The sequence below is a fragment of the Stegostoma tigrinum genome, chromosome 15, assembly GCF_030684315.1.
Source record: "Stegostoma tigrinum isolate sSteTig4 chromosome 15, sSteTig4.hap1, whole genome shotgun sequence".
Classification (NCBI taxonomy): Eukaryota; Metazoa; Chordata; class Chondrichthyes; order Orectolobiformes; family Stegostomatidae; genus Stegostoma; species Stegostoma tigrinum.
The window spans coordinates 45,701,575-45,718,882 of NC_081368.1; the positions used below are offsets into that span (position 1 = coordinate 45,701,575).

General features: G+C 40.2%; 1 protein-coding gene across 1 annotated transcript; it reads left to right on the forward strand.

The window, feature by feature from the left end:
* Positions 1 to 8,170: 8,170 nt before the first annotated feature.
* Positions 8,171 to 13,407, forward strand: si:ch211-153b23.5 (uncharacterized protein LOC321177 homolog). The gene is made up of 4 exons (XM_048544029.1): positions 8,171 to 8,365; positions 8,638 to 8,809; positions 10,096 to 10,297; positions 13,026 to 13,407. Exons 1-4 carry the CDS (start codon positions 8,255 to 8,257, stop codon positions 13,216 to 13,218), a joined length of 678 nt encoding a protein of 225 aa, XP_048399986.1. The 5' UTR covers positions 8,171 to 8,254; the 3' UTR covers positions 13,219 to 13,407.
* Positions 13,408 to 17,308: the final 3,901 nt, after the last annotated feature.

Genomic DNA, 17,308 nt, shown 5'->3' on the forward strand with positions numbered 1-17,308 from the left:
ATGTTCTTAATTGGAGAGTAGTATATTTTGGAAGGAAAGCCAAGAACTGAGTCACTCAACTACAAGGCACCAAAATGTGAGAATGTAAGAAGAATCTTGGGCTTTTAAACACATAATTTCCTGAAAAGACATCAACTTTAGTTAATATAACACAATTAACTTTCTAATGTATCCCAAAACACAGGAGCACTATGGAACTTTAGTTGACACCAAGCATTATGAGGATGTATTACATATGAATAAGAGTAGGCCAGTCAGCCTTTTGAGTCTGATCCTCCATTCAGTATGACTTTGGTTGATATTAGTCCAGATCAGTAATTCCTTATACAAAGCCGAGGTTTTAAGAATTTAAGGAGTGTCATAGTGTCATAGAGGTATACTGTACAGAAACAGATCCTTTGCTGCAACTCGTCTATGCCGAGCAGATCCATCCACTTTAACTTTCCATCTAACTCTCCCAGTGACAAGTCCATCCTTGGCATCCTCCACTGTCAGACTGAGGCCAAACATAAACTGGAGGAACAACTTCTCACATTTTGTCTTGGGGGCTTACAGCCCAATGGCCTGAATGTTGAATTCATCAACTTCAAAATCTCTCCTCCCTCAAACTATCCATTTCCAATTCACCAATCTGCTACATCCTTCCCACAGAGAAATCACAATAACCCCCTACCTGGATCACCAGGTTCAAAATCTCCCTATCCCAAAACAGTCCATCTTCCTACTCAGCTATCTGCTCTACCATTCCCATTGACTAACCATAATAAACCTCTTACCTGCGTCCACCTACTTCCATCTCACCTCCCATCCGTCCCAGCCCCACAACCCTCCCTCTATTTATTTCTGGGCTCTCCTTTTCCCACCCCCAGCCCTGACAAAAAGTTTCAGCCTGAAATGTTGACTGTCCTTCTCCTTGGATGCTGTCTGACCTGCTGTGCTTTACCAGCTCATATTTATTGGTTCTAAATAAATCCAATCCCATTTGCCAACATTTGACTCATATCCCTCTAAACCCTTCCTATTCACATACCCATCCAGATGCCTTTTAAATGTTGTAATTGTACTAGCCTCCACTACTTCCTCTGGCAGCATTTTCCATACTCAGACCGCCCTCTGCATGAAAAGAGTTGCGCCATAGATCCCTTTTACATCTTTCTTTTCTCACCTTAAACACATAACTTCCAGTTTTTGGCTCCCACATCCCAGAAAAAAGACCTCATTTCTTCACCCTATCCATGCCCCTCATGACTTTATAAACTTCTATAAGGTTACCCCCTCAGCCTCCTATGCTCCGGGGAAAATAGCTTCAGCTTATTCAGCCTTCTCTTTAGCTGAAATCCTCCAACCCTGGCAACATTCTTGTGAATCTTTTCTGGACCCCTTCAAATTTCACAACATCCTCCCTGTTACAAGGGGACCAGAATTGCATGCAGTATTCCAATAATGTCCTAACCAATGTCTTGTACTGCCACAATATGACTTGCCGACTGAAATGGCGGATGGGAAAAAGTTGTGGTTGTAAGAGCTGCTCATTTTTTGAAGTATTTTCAGTGTTAGAGCTGATTTCCTCAAATTTTAGGAGCAATAATTACTGTTTTATGCGATGTGGTGTTGTTTTGTAACTTTGAGAAAAAATATCAAAACAACAGCACTTTAAAAAGGAGGAAGACAGACAAAGGCAGTGATGACATGGGAAGTTATTGAATTTTTAAGGGGAAAAGGAAGGGATCAGATGGAGAAAATCAGGAAGGAATTGGCATCTAAGGACACAGCCAATAAACAGAGTGATTCAAATCATGAATGCTCAAGAGACCCAAATTAAGGACTTTTTGGAGGGCAGCAGTGTTGGCGGAACGTGTAAATCAAAGTGAACAAGGCCATGGTAGGATTTGAAAACAAGATGAGAGTGTTAAAAATAAGGAAGCTTTTAATAGAAGCCAAGTTAGGTAGGCAAACTTGCTAATGATGAACTTGGTGCTCATCAGGACAAGGACATTTAATTCTTTGTGTCGCTTTTAATCATATTAACCAATTTTATATAGCTAAGAGTGCAAATATTAGAAGCAAACCGGTCTGCTTAACAGAGTATATAAAGCATTTAACTGGTGAACCATCACAATAGCCAATTCTTCTTAAAGTTCTCAATCTCTCATTTGAACATACTATCCTGTTTTCTAATAGAAATTTAGCTGTAGGTGTTAAAATTTCAAACTATTATATTTCAAAATAATAATAAAAATGACTATTTCTGTTGCTACAAAATGCAGCCGAGACCTTAACACTAAAATCTGTGAAGCTATCTTAATATCTATATTTCATCCCTGAGCAGGTTATGCGAAAAGTTGAATATCTAATGGGCAACAGTTTCACAAAAAATTTCTCCCTGAGGCAGTTTTATTTTCTTTGGTTTCATCATTCAGTTTCTAGTATTGTATACAATCATAGTCAGTGTTCTTTAGAACATTCCAGTCTTGTTCCTTCCAAACTCAAGTACAATATTCCACACGTCTGCTCTCTTTGTTGAATCATTATATATTGAAAGGAAGTTGCATTCCACTTTCTGACTCAACTCATCAATTCTCAAGAATTCAATATTGTGATACTCCCAACTTCCTTCTAAATTGCTGTGATTGCTTACGTATCAATGTCAGTTGGGGTCAAAAATAATTTCCTATGATACGATGTATTGTGAATGATACTATTTCATCACAACTAATTTCTTTAATCCAAGTCATGCTACCTTTGCTACAGGGAGCTAAGGAGGAATCGTAAAATGTTTTACATTGGATAAAAAGCACCTAGGACATGGTGGGTCTGCAAGTTCGTCTTTGCTTAGAAAGCTTTCTAACTAAAATACAGAGCTTAAGATATACACAAATATAATTGCCCCTATCCCATTACTAACATTGTACTGCACCTGCTCATTTGGTAAAGATACTGTGTAACTAAACCCTGTACATAGAGAATTCAGGCTTAACTTCTGTCCACCATGAGTTACCTGATCCCAGTAGCAATACCATTACAAGTGATGGAACTGGCTCCAGCATCCCCAAGCTGAGGAACAATTGTCCTGGAAGAACATACATGTGTGTATTTGGACTGGGTTTGGTTATGGCAAGATAGTAAGTGACACCTGAAGATTTGTTTCACAGAAGTCACTGGGGTGTTGTACTGGAGGGTGTGGGATAGACAGTAAAAAGCAACACTTTCAGAGGAGAAGGAAAATAAAGAAATGTGCTAAAGAGGCAAAAACATTTAAAAAATGCAACTGAAATTTTAACTGTATTTTCAATGCCATATATTGTTAATTTGATTATCACATCTATTTTGCTTTACTTTGATCTTTTTTACATTCATTCATGGGATGTGAACGTCGCTGGCAAGGTTAGCATTTATCGCCTATCCTAATTACCTGGAGAAGGTGGTGGCAAACTGCTGTGTGGAGCCATGGCACTTCTCATGGTTAGGTATATCCACAATTTTGTCAGAATAATGTTCCTGAATTTTGACTCAATAATAGTGAATCAATGGCAAGTTGGTTTGTAGTGTGACTTGCAATTGGTGGTGATCCTGTGAATCTGCTTTCCACATCCTTCTGGGTGGAAAAGGCTTCAGGTTTGGTAAGTGATATTTAAGAAGCCTTGGTAAGTTGCTGCAATGCATCTTGTGGATGCTACACACTATTGCCATTGTGTGCTAGCATTAGACGGAATGGATATAGTGAAAAGGACACTAGTTTTCTTCCGACTCATTGACAAACTTCTTGTGAACAATTGGAGCTCAGTTTGTCCAAGCAATTTAAGGATATTCCATTCAAATCAAGTCAATGGGTTCATGAAGATAGCAGGGCACATTAGTAAGGCGGTTGGGAAAGCCAAAGTTAGTATTATGGAATACTTTAATTTTTAGCCAAAGCAATGAACATGAGCGCAAGGAGGTTCGATTAGATTAGATTGGTTATGCTGGAACTTCAGAAACTATTAGTTTTAGTGCATATTGTTTGGTCATCTCATTACAGAAAGGATATAATTCCACTTGTGAGGATATAGAGGAGTTAAGGAGATTTACAAGGAATTGATAGGACAGGAAATTTGGAGGAAAGATTTGATAGGCCGGGGATAGTTTTTTGATAGAACAGAGGAGGCTGAGCGGAGATATTGTTGTGTACCAGGTTGGATAGATTGGGTCAAAATGATCAATTTCCCTTAAAAACAGATGTGTCTTGGGAACATGGCTTTAAAGGTTGGTGCTGGGACCCCAGCTATTCACAAAATATATTAATAATTTGGATGAGGGAACAAAATGTAACATCTCAAAGTTTGCAGATGATACCGAGTTGGGTGGGAGGATGAACTGTAATGAAAATGCGGTGATCCTTCAGCATGATCTGGACAGTTGGGTGAGTGGGCATATGAATGGCAGGTGTAGTATAATTTGGATAGATGTGAGGCTGTTCATTTTGGAAGCAAAAACAAGAAGGTAGGTTACTACCTGAACGGCTGTAAATTTGAAGAAGGGATTGTGCAGGTAGACCTGAGTGTCCTTGTGCACCAGTTGCTGAAGGTAAGCATACAGGTGCAGCAGGCAGTAAAGAAGACAAATGGTACGTTGGCCTTCATTGAGAGAAGTTTCAAATACAGGAGCAATGATGTGTTGTTGCAGTTGTACACGGCCTTGGTGAAGCCACACCTGGAATATTGTGTACAATTTTGGACTCCTTTTCTGAGGAAGGATGCTATTGTTCTCAAGGGAGTGCAGCGAAGGTTTGGAATGGCAGGACTGACATATGAGGAGAGGTTGAGAGGTTTCACTGGAGTTCCGACGAATGAGGGCAGATTTCATAGAAACTTATAAAATTCTAACGTGACTGTACAGGGTAGATGCAGGGAGGATGTTCCCAATGGTTGGTGTGTCCAGAACCAGGGGTCACAATCTGAGGTTCGGGGTAGACCATTTAGGATGGAGATGAGGAGACATTTCTTCACCAAAAGATTGGTGAGCCTGTGGAATTCATTATCACAGGAGTAGTTGATGCCAAAACAATGGATGTGTTCAAGAGACAGCTGGATATATCACTTAGTATGAATAGGATCAAAGATTATAGGAAGAAAGCAGGATTAGGCTATTGAATTGGATGATCAACCATGATTGTGATAAATGGCAGAGCAGGCTCAAATGGGCTGAATGGTCTCCTCCTCCTGTTCCTATCTTCTATGTTTCTGTGTTTCTATGAAAGGGTAATAGGTGGGCCAGATGTGCGAATCCTTTTTCATTCAACGGTGATAGTGCTCTAGAATTAACTGTTTGAAAGGTGTGTAGACACAGGAACCCTCAGATATTGAGACAGATTATCTTGTGTTGAAAGAATTTGCTAACATTCAGGTTTGGACTGTTAATTGCTCGTGAATTTTGTGTTGCAATGACTATTTCCAGCAAGGATGAGGCTTACCGTTTTACCTGGTTGGAAAGATGAGGTATTATTTGAAATTTTTGTGGACATGTACCTGATGCCCCATAACCTCCAGAAATACAGACTGCTGGAAAATGGTGGCTCACTTTTGAGAGGCGTGGACATGATGTGCAGAGTGGCCTCCTTCTGTGCTGCATAATTTCCTACATATTCTAAATATCTTAAGACAAAGAATGTTCAGCGATGCTGAAAAAGAAACAGGGGCTATTATATACTGATTTTTCCTTGGGAAAGTTAGCATGGACACAATGGAAACCGAAAGAACTGCTGGTGTAAATCAGAAACAAAAACAGAAATTGTTGGAAGAACTCAGCAGGTCTGGCAGTTTCTTTGGAGAGAAATCAGAGTTATGTTTTGGGACCTATGGCCCTCAGCATGGACACAATGGGTTGACTGGTCTTCTGTGATACAATGATTCTGTGATCACATTTTTGACTAATCATGGTGGAAAGGATCTGGGAGATAGGAGGTAAATTACACAGTAAAGAATTTCTGAGTCATTGATCTGCTTTTATAACCAAAAGCAGTTGTTGTTCAGTTAGGTTTTTGATTAATAATTAATTCACAGGATATCTATGTTTGGGGCTCAGCAATGGTGTTAACTGATGGCAGTACCATCCAATGCCAACGGAAGATAGTTAGCCTCATCCTTGTTAGAGATGGTCAAAGCAGCACAAAAAAATGACAACTTATTAGCTGAAGTCTGAATATTGGCAAGTTTTTTCAGCATTTGGGAACATCTGTCTCATAGCTGAAGAACCTTCTTCAGGGCTTTGCAGTTCCTTTCTCCCTTACCACCACTTTTTTGTCTATTTCTGAATGGACGGTCATTGATAAAGCAGCTGAAGACGTGAGGTGATGCACTTTGGCAGGACAAACAAGGAAAGGGAATACATGATGAACAGTAGGACTCTGGCAAACATTACAGATCAGAGGGACATTGGTGTGCCTGAATACCCATTTCTTAATGTATCAGGACAGGTGGATAAATTATTTAAGAATGTTTACAGGATACTTGTCTTTATTAACCGAGGCATAGTGTAGGGAGATTATGCTGGAAATTATATAAAGTGTTTGCTAGACTACTGCAAGAGTATTGTATATAGTTCTGGAATTCATATTATAGAAGAGATGTGATAACAGTAGAGATTGTACAGAGGAGATCCACCAGGATGTTGCCTGGGGTGGAAAGATTCGGTTATGAAGGATAGACTGGAACTGTTCACCTCAACACAGCGGAAATCGAGAGGAACATGATGGAAATGTATAAAATTATGAGGGGCCTTGATAGGATAGACTGGAAGGAATGTTTCCCCTTGTTGGAGGTACCAGTAAGCAGGTGGTACAGATTTAAGGCATGGAGCAGGAGATGTGAGGAAATGCTTTTTCACCCAAAGGCTAGTGGGAATCTGGAACTCATTGCCTGTGACAGGGTAGAAGCAGAAATCCTCATAACATTTAAGAAGCGTTTAGATGTACACTTGCGATGCCAAGGCATACAAAGTTATGTGCCAACTGCTGGAATTGGGATTCAAACAATTAGATGGTTGTGTTTAACTGGCATGGACTCGATGGGCCAAAGGCCCTCTTTCTGTGCTGTAGATCTCTATGACACTATGAATTTATGAAGACAGCCAAGTCTGGGACAGACACCTGAGAACGTCCTGCAGTAATGTACCAGGTTGGAATGTTTGCTTTCCAATAAACACTACATATTTTCCTTTGTACAATGTATGATAAAAGACAATGCAGGCTTTTACCTCTGATTCCTATTAACTTTAGATTTAACAGAATTCCTTGACTCCATGCTCAATGAAATAGTGCCTTGATCTTAGAGGACTCTATCCTCATAAAAGCTGAAAGGGCTGCAAATGCTTTGAATCAGAAACAAAACAAAAATTGCTGGAAAAGCTCAGCATGTCTGGAAGTATATGTAGAGAATCAAAGTTAACATTTTGGGTCTGGTGGCCCTTCCTCAGAACTGTTGTGAGTGGCCTTAAAAGAACCCAAATGGAGCAATGGTGAGCAGGTTATTGTGGTAAAACATATAGCACTGACAATGACATTTTGCTAAAAGTTGAAGTTTGTTGGCTGAAACTTGAGTGGATTTGGATAGATTTTGTGTGCTATATATTCTTTGGCGCAAATTACAGTACTGGGTAAATGTTAGCGTTGAAATGGCAGTGGAATAGCTTGGCTTGGGGTGCAGCTTGGGACCAGACCAATGAACCAGTAGAGTTGATTATCCCAGAAGAGAAACTGCCACTTCCAATTCCTGTTAGGTATTTGATCCACCAGGATATTAGTACTCAGCAGCTCGTTGCTGAAATCTTTAAAATCAGCATGACAAGGCAGTTTTGCTTAAACAGGCAAGTGATGAAAATTAGACGGCATTTGCGGAATTTCTAGTTTGGTTGTTCTTCTCATAATAAAACCTGGCGAAACCTTTTTTGGCAAGATTATGCTATAAAAATCTTTTGGCGTCGAATTACGACGATAATATTTTAAATATACTTGTATTATTGGCCTTCAAGGTTAAATCAATTATTAAGTCTTATTTTTGTCTAACATTTTGACGGAGAGCTAATACATGCAGCATTCCTGGAAAAATGTTTGGATTGTAGCCATCGGGAAGTCTGGATTAAGTAAATATTAAACAAAACACTGTTGCTAAGTATTCTTCGTCGTTGGGTACCGCCCTCTTCCTGGCTGTATAAAACGCCACGACAAGAAGGGGAAACGAACAAGCAGGGACGTTGTACTGGTGCTGTGTTTGCTCTGACTATGGGGAAGAAGCGTGTCGCTGTGATCCTCTCCGGCTGCGGAGTTTATGATGGATCTGAGCTGCATGAGTGCTCGGCAACGATGGTTCATCTCAGTCGAGCTGGAGCCGAGGTACCATCGCCCTTCCTTTAAAAAAAAATCCAGCTCTCGCTGCTCTGAAATTCCGACCAAATTTATGTTTAAAATAACCTTTTTACTTTGCTTCTTTTACAATGTTACTTTTCTTCCCCGTGTCTCTTTCATTATAGTCCTTTTGCTTCCCTTGTGTAGTTTTAATTTCAGTTTTCATTTTCTCCTTCCTGTGCAATACGCTGTGTAGGTGCTTCCTTGTTTGTTATATAGTCAAAGCGCTGTTTCTAAATAGTCCTTCCTTTTCTTTCCAGTTACAACTCTACGCCCCAAATGTGAACCAAATGCATGTTGTGAACCATTTGACTGGTCAACCAACCGAGGAGGTGCGTAACGTTCTGGTAGAGAGCGGCCGGATCGCCAGAGGCAACATCAAGGACCTTGCCGAACTCCGTATCAATGACACGGATGCGTTGATTATCCCCGGTAAATGTCCACATTTGTGATGTTTCACTCTATTACTAAACAGTGTAGACCACTTTAGCATTATTGGAGCCATACCAACGTTTGGAGAATCAATATGTTGATCATTTAATCGTACTTTGCTATGCTTTTCACACAAGCACAGAAATTGCTGCAGACATTCAGCAGGTCTAGCAGCGTCTGTGGAGAGAAAACAGAGTTGACTTTTCGAGTCCGGCGGCCGTTTTTTTTTCTCAAATTTATTTATGAATTTTTTCTATATTTTTATAGGTATGGAACGTCACCTGATCCCAATGCAGTTAGAAACTCGAGCTCATCGATGTAGCGTCATGTCATAGAGGGCTGCGATTAATAATGATTAATTCTGACCCTATTCCATATGGCTGCTGAAACCTTTGCCCCATCATTAATAGATTTTAAAAAAAACCTTTTCCAACATTGCTGCTGTTGTTTAACTTGTGGCTAGCATATTTCTTGGAGATTTTAAATGAGCATCTGTATTTGCTAGATTAGTGAATGGCTAAAGATTGGCAAATGGACTATAATGTAAGATACTAAGAAATTGCTGTTTTGGCAGTAAGAATAAAGCAGAAACTTATATGAATGGAGAGAGATTGTGCAGCTCTGAGATGCAGAGGGATCTGGAGCACCTAGCACATAAATCACAATGGATATACAGAAACAACAAGTAATTTGAAAAACTGATAGAATGTGTGACATTTGAATGCAGAAATATAGTGGATATATTTCAGTTGTACAGGACATTGGTGGGACCACAGTAGGGCAGGGCCTTTGACTCTGTACAGATAGCCCACTGAAGGATGTCAGTTGACAGGAGGATGGGAAGCATGCCCACGGGTATTTCCACCACAAACCTAATGGGTGGAAGTGGGATTGAGTACATCAATCTCACAATCTGACACAAGCCTTTATTCACAGCGTCTGACTCTAAAATTAATTTGTTGTTTTCCTAGATTTGTTTATTATTTAACACATACTTGTTGCATTTAGTATGTGCAGAATATGATTACATATCTGTACAGACAGCCTGAAATAGAAAGTGTCACTTATACCCAAAGATTAAGTAATTTTCTTCCTGCAGCAATTGTTTTTCCATTGCAATAAAATTTTAAAAACCTAGAGAAACTCAGCAGATCTGTGGAGACTGAAATAGAGTTAACGTTTCGAATTCAATATGACTTAAGGCTTTCTGATTTTATTTCTGATATCCAACACACATAGTAAATTGTTCTCGCTCTGTAAAATTTATGTGTACTTCCTCTATTCAGGTGGTTTTGGGGTTGCTAAAAACCTAAGCAGCTGGGCAGTGAAAGGGAAGGATTTCAGTGTGGAGCCATCAGTGGAATCTGCTCTAAAAAAATTTCATTCTACAAAGAAGCCCATTGGCTTGTGCTGCATCTCTCCAGTGCTGGCAGCAAAACTCATCCCTGGATGTGAATTAACTGTGGGTCATGATACAGAGTGTGAAAAGTAAGTTTAAAATTTTAAACTAAGTTAATTTTAATTCACTAAACTAATTTTAAGTCTGCTAAGAATTAAAATACAATTTTGTTACGATCTCAATTCCTTACCAATAGTAGTGGATGACAGATGGTGTTGACAGAATTTTTAAAGTTGAAGGAGGCAGTTGCTCTGGGGATGGTAAAGTTTCCTTTTTGATGAAGGGTAATATTTGGTCCGTTAGAGTTTGATTCACTTTACTCAAAACTCTAGCCTGATTTGGACTTATTGGCAATTGCCCTTATTGGTCCTTCCTTGGTCCCAGACTTCCTTTTCTCTATCTCGTACAATTATCTATCTGGTGAATTTTTTGATTTTGTATTTAATTCTTGATTCCACTATTAAGAACTTCTTACCTCCTTGACTTAGTGAATCCTCATTTTCCTTGCTTGACACTATTCCTGTTTTCAGTTGTGCCAGTTTGTTTAAAAGCTCAAGTTTGTTTTTAAGCATATAACAGTTTGATCTGGTGGAGAGCATGCAGTTGTGTCATGAGACTGAAGTATGTTTGTTCACCTGATTTCATCACATGATACACTCCTGTCTCTTTCGTTGGCTTTGGGAAAGAGGACAAATTGAAAGGGAGATAGCAAATAGTGGTGAGTCACTTCTTCACTGAAACAGGTGAAGATTCAAAGGATAAGATCGTCTGAAATTTTGTTCATGGGATTAGGTGACCTTGTAGTTGCCTTGACTTGAAAAAAAACTGAGCTCCTTAGTTTTTGTGCTATATTAACCAGAACAGAATACCTCTCAGTTAGTTCAAGTTTGTTGCATTGTTAGGCTATCACATTTAAAGGTCTTTTGTAGCGTTTGACATTCTATTGGTTAATTAAAGGCGGGATTTCTCCCTATCAGTAAACAAAAAGCAGGTAGTTACTTTTGGGAGATTAAATATGGCTTTTGAAGGGAAATTACTATGTGGTCCATAGATGCAATGGTTTTCATGCCATCATTGGGCCTGTCACAATTGTTGAATACTACTGGAAGTAGATTTACATTGAACTTTCCCATGCAGATGTTTCCCGACTCAAATCAATATGGCTCTTTCTTTACTCATTGCTGTCTTTCTCTAAAGCTTTATGTGCATTAAGACATTTGATGCCCCAGTTGTTTTTCTAAAATTTCTAATTTTTTACAGCAATCCCAAGGCCTTTTAGGTGTGTTCTTAGCCGAAATGCTCTCCTTTCAGCTTTGACTTGGTGCAGAACATTCTGCTCTCCTGAGCAGCCATGCGTTGCGGCAAGGAAGTTGGGGGAGGGGGATATATGGTGACAATGGTGAAATCAGATTCTTGACAATGAGAAACATATTTCTGACTTTTCCTTCAAAATTGAATGATGTGCTCGTAATCTCTCACGAGTGGCAACATTTTAAAAAATTTCTGCTCATTCGCATCTGATTTTTCATTGAACCTGCTCTAATTTCAATGCACTCTAAACTCTCCTCTTTTTTATTTTGCCTTGAGGAACTAGATGGTGCCAATTTCTGACTTGAAAGCCAGAGCAGATACTTAGCAGTGGCAGCTTGCTGCTTGTTTCTCTGGCCTTCCTCAACTCTGTCTTCATCATGAAGTACCTATATGCCCCATGGGCATCATCATCCTGCAGCCTGTCACAATTGTTGAATACTACTGGAAGTAGATTTACATTGAACTTTCCCATGCAGATGTTTCCCGACTCAAATCAATATGGCTCTTTCTTTACTCATGAGTCTATTTGGCAATTACAGTAGAGGCAACTTGCATTTGTGGGTGTTTCCTCAAGGATAACACTGGAACACCAGTGTGTGAAGGCAGTTCTTGAGTTACAGTGCCTGAAGTACTGTGAAGTGAGCTGGGCTGCAACAAAACAGGTGCGAAATAAGTCAGTTGCATAATTACGGTGATGAAGAACAGAAGATTGCATGAGGAAAGAAAAAGTCATAAATAATGGAGAATTGGGTATGTTGAATTTCACTTGGGAAAGCATTTTATGTAAAAATGGTAAAGCTTGACCTTTTGTTTGTGTTTATCTAAACATTTATTGCTATCGCACTGAGTGAAATGCACATGCTGATCCTAACATATCTCATTTTTAATGTTGGCATCCCATGTGTGATCATACTTTTTGCAATAAAGTTGTTTTTGCTGTTTGTTTCGACAAAACGGAAGTCTAATGGCAGTAATTGTATTTTACTTCATGTCCCTGTGGCTATTTCCCATACTGTGAACTCATCAAGCTCTCAAGAAGTTATATTCTAGAATCCTGTATGATATATAAGCAGGATGATCAAATTGCTGCATTGAAATCTGAACAAGAATATGTCAAGTTCAAGGATAACAACAGCCTTATCACTGCACATTTGATGATGAGCATTCTACTGCAAGAGTAAATTGAATGAAAATATTCACCCTATGTTTACTGCTATTCAGTTATATTAGTGGCATGGAGTTAGTAAAATATGGTAACTAATGTTTGAAATCATCCTTGTGGTGATATCATAATGATTTTATTCTAACTCATTATTAATTAATTCCACATTATTATAGCGATACCCAAGGGCTGTGCTTTCTTTGAGTATAATTTCCTTCTTAGTGTGAAGGATTGGTGCATTTTACTCAATTGTGTCTTTAACATAATAACAAAATATTTTTCCTGACATTTGTGAGTCACCTTTTTCTTCATGTACTGACTGATATTTGCACTTATTTCTTCAGGTGGCCTTATGCAAAAACAGCCCAGACAATGGTAGAACTAGGCTGCAAGCATGTTAACAAGCATGTCAGTGAAGTACACATTGACAAGCAAAACAAATTGGTGACGACAAGTGCCTTCATGTGCAATGCTCCCATCCATGAGGTTTTCGATGGAATTGGTGAAATGGTGAAAGAAGTCTTGAAACTTACGTAATTCTTCATTAAATTGATGTAATTGAAAAGGCATGGAAATTCCAAGGAGCAGACGATTATTTGATTTTATGGAATTCACTAGAATGTGTATTTGTTACCATACCACTTTAATATGATTTGTTTTGGGAGAATATTTAATTCTTATACCTCTGTTGTGAAAATTATGATGGATTAAAGGAATTTTCTGAAAGATGTTGGATTTTCAGATTAGCATTAGAACTATAACTCCTTTAATCCCAAAGTAACACACTCACAAAATACAAAAAGACAGCAGTCTCTGAAGAAATGATATTTTTCAAGAAACAACACCCCTCGTGGCCAAATATCTGAAACAAGGGATAACAAGTGGTGACTGTTCATGGTCGACTGGGTTTTCTGACGGCAAAATTGAATAGCTGACAGCATAGACTGATGGATCTTGTTTATTTCCAATTGTAATCAACCTGAATGCGTTCTTGGAAAATGGTCACAGGCCAGTTTTCAGATTTTACAAGGTGGTCAGAAATACTGGTATGTGGAAGCTGTTAGGTTCCCAGGAACTTCTATTATGAAAAACGGAGACATTAAGCTTTCGGGTGCATTCCTTACTAATTACTTAGGTATTTAAAAGTAGGAAACATAACCCTGAAAGTTTTGTTAGGAAAATATAACATAGAGGGTTCGTTGGCCTTCGGAAATGGGGTTTCTAGTAATTAAAAACCAGAGATACTATTTCTTACCTCCCCGAAAGCTTTGCTTGCCTTTCCTCCAAGGTCATCTGATTTTTCTGTTAAGCACTGATGGCTTACAGCACATAGTGAATTATTCACTTCATTCCTTGATCAATCCACATCATAAAACCTTTTCAATCCGGAAAATGGCAAAGGCATTTCATGTCTTCTAATTTTGCTTATAGTCCTTAAATATAACATGTAATCACAACACAAGCCACAGTGTGGTTAAACAATAATTCCATTGCTTGACCTTCTTTGAAGTCTCAGCGTTACTTTCCAGGTGGTGTGCATTCGTCAAATGCTTTTGCGTCTTCCAGAAACTCACTGTCAAAAGGGTACAGCCACCAGCAAAGCTGTGAACACCTGAGGAGGGGGGAGTAGAATGAAAAAGCAAAGGGAATGGTCGACAGGAGGAAACATACACACCTCCTTCCTTAGAGATAAAAAAAACTGCAGATGCTGGAACCCAAGGTAGACAAACCGAAGGCTGGAAGAACTCAGCAAGCCAAGCAATATTTGGAAGAAAAGAGAAGTCAACATTTTGGGTATTAGCCTTTTTCAGGTCTGGATGTGGGGTTAGGGGGAGCTGCAGATAAACAGAGCTGTAGGGGATTGGTGAATGGTGGTGTTAGGTGGACACCAGTAGTAGGTACGACCTGGTTGGTCGATGGGAGGGATGAATCCGGTTGGTAGCTAGAAGGGAGGGTTAGGAGGTGGAATGGAAGGGAAGAGGTGGGCTGGAAAGGGAGCAGGGGGTGGGGTTGGGGGAAGGCTATTTAAAGTAGAGAACTCAATGTTGAGTCCTCGAGGCTGTAAGGTGGCCAGGTGGAAGATAAGGTTTTGTTCCTCAAATTTGTGTTCTGAATTGCTGCAATACTGCAAGATGCCAAGGACAGAATGGGAGGGATGAATGGGACAGTAAGTGGGAGGGGTTGGAGTTGAAATGGGCAGTGACTGGGAGGTTAAGCTGGCCATTATGGGCTAGTCAAAGATGCTCAACAAAGCAGTTGCCTAGTCTACATGTGGTCTCACCAATGTAGAGACGACCACATCAAGAGATTGTAGGAGATGCAGCGTTAAAAGTAGGAAACATAACCCTGAAAGTTTTGTTAGGAAAATATAACATAAGCTCTGGCTCACCTAGAAGGGCTGTTTAAGGCCCTGGATGGAGGTAAGAGAGGTGATGTGTGGCAGGTGTTCCTTCTTTTATGGTTACAGGGGAAAGTATCGGGAGAGGGGAATTGGAGTGGTTGATGAGCATTGTGGGGTGAACTAAGGAGTAGCAATGGGAATGGTCCTTGTGGAAGGCAGAGTGGTGAGGAGTGGAAGATGTACCAGGTGGTCGGGTCTAATTGGAGTTGGTGGAAGTGTTTGAGGATGATATGTTGGATGTGGAATCTGGTAGGATGGAAAATGAGGACAAGGGTGAACCTATCTTTATTATGTTTAAGGGGGTGTTGGTTGAGAGCTGTGGATCAAGGAATGATGAGGCACGGAGGGCTGTTTGGATGACAGAAAGGGGCAAAGAATTGTTTTGAAAAGGAGGACATCCAAGATACCTGGGAGTGGAACGGCTCCTTATCAGAGCAGATGCGACAAAGATGGAGGAATTGGGATAACAGGATGGAGTTTTTGCAGGATATTGAGTGTGAGGAGGCATAGTTTAGGTAGCTATGGGAGTCTGTGGGATGGTAGTAAATGTCAGTGCATAAACTGTTGCCAGAAATGGAAACAGAGAAGTCACGGAAGGGGAAGGATGTGTCTGAGATAGACCAAGAGACAGGCAAAATTGAGGAGCAACACCTTATCTTCTACTTGGGCACCCTACAGCCCAGAGGCCCTAGTATTGAGTTCTCTACTTTCAAATAGCCTTCCCACCGATCTCCTGGCTCTCTTTCCAGCCCTACCTTGTCCTTCCATTCTACCTACCAACCCTTCCTTCCAACTCCCAATCGGATTTCATCCCACTGACAGTCAGGTTGTAACTACAACTGGTGCTCAGCTATCATCATTCCACCAACCCACCAACTCTTTACCTGCAGCTCCCCTACCTCCACATCCAGTCCTGAAGAAGTGTAAGGCCCAAAATGTTGACTTCTCCTTTCCTCCAGATGCTGCCTGGCTTGCTGTGTTCTTCCAGCCTCCTGTTTGTACACCTCCATCCTGACCAGTCCAATCCTGTTCAACACATCAAAATGCGGGACCAGTGAATGCAATCCCAATTCCTATTTAGCACCAAAACCTCAGCTAACCTTCCTTCTTGTTATGAATGGTTACAGTGTCCTCATGGCTAGGATGTTGAAAGAAAAGCTACCATGAAATAAACATTCCAAAGGTTTACAGAGAAACATTGGGCACATTCGAACTCGAAGGTCTGACGTTAGATTACTCTTTTTTGCTATGAATGCCAGCAGTTTGGGCTAGCTGGCTGACTGGCAAAATCAAGGGCACTAGCTGAGGGGTAAAGCTTTGAAGATGAATGCTGTCAATTTCGGAGAGGACAAAGTATCTTCATAATATACCAGTCAGTGCCACACTGCAAGGGCGGTAATTCAGTAATCCTAGAATCTGCTGAGGCATACAATGTTGAACCACTATTGGACCCTGCAAGCTGCTTTCAAATTTATTTTCTGTGTATATTATAACAGCAATCTGAATTTACATGATTTCAGACTGAGCTTCCACCATAATGTTTGTGCTGCAATGAAAGCAGAGACCATCTGACATATTTGGATCTACAACAAACATATTAGTAAAACATAGAACATTGAACATAGAACATTACAGCACAGTACAGGCCCTTCGGCCCTCAAAGTTGTGCCGACCTGTCATACCAATCTCAAGCTCATCTAACCTACACTATTCCATGTACGTCCATATGCTTATCCAATGACGACTTAAATGTACTTAAAGTTGGCGAATCTACTACTGTTGCAGGCAAAGCGTTTCATTCCCTTACTACTCTTTGAGTAAAGAAACTACCTCTGACATCTGTCCTATACCTTTCACCCCTCAATTTAAAGCTATGCCCCCTCATGCTCGCCGTCACCATCCTAGGAAAAGGCTCTCCCTATCTACCCTATCTAACCCTCTGATTATTTTATATGTTTCAATTAAGTCACCTCTCAACCTTCTTCTCTCTAATGAAAACAGCCTTAAGTCCCTCAGCCTTTCCTCATAAGACCTTCCCTCCATACCAGGCAACATCCTAGTGAATCACCTCTGCGCCTTTCCAAAGCTTTCACATCCTTCTTATAATGCGGTGACCAGAACTGTACAGAATACTCCAAGTGCGGCCGCACCAGAGCTCATCTTTGAATTTATCCAACTGCCTGCCTGTAAATGATGTTCCCCTACTGGACAATGAAAAGATGTGGG

Bases quoted from the DNA above. Each gene is read 5' to 3' on its own strand.
- si:ch211-153b23.5 (XM_048544029.1), top strand. From the start codon at position 8,255: ATGGGGAAGAAGCGTGTCGCTGTGATCCTCTCCGGCTGCGGAGTTTAT. The intron at 8,366-8,637 runs GTACCATCGCCC...TTTTCTTTCCAG, and splicing joins TCAGTCGAGCTGGAGCCGAG to TTACAACTCTACGCCCCAAA. The intron at 8,810-10,095 runs GTAAATGTCCAC...TCCTCTATTCAG, and splicing joins GGATGCGTTGATTATCCCCG to GTGGTTTTGGGGTTGCTAAA.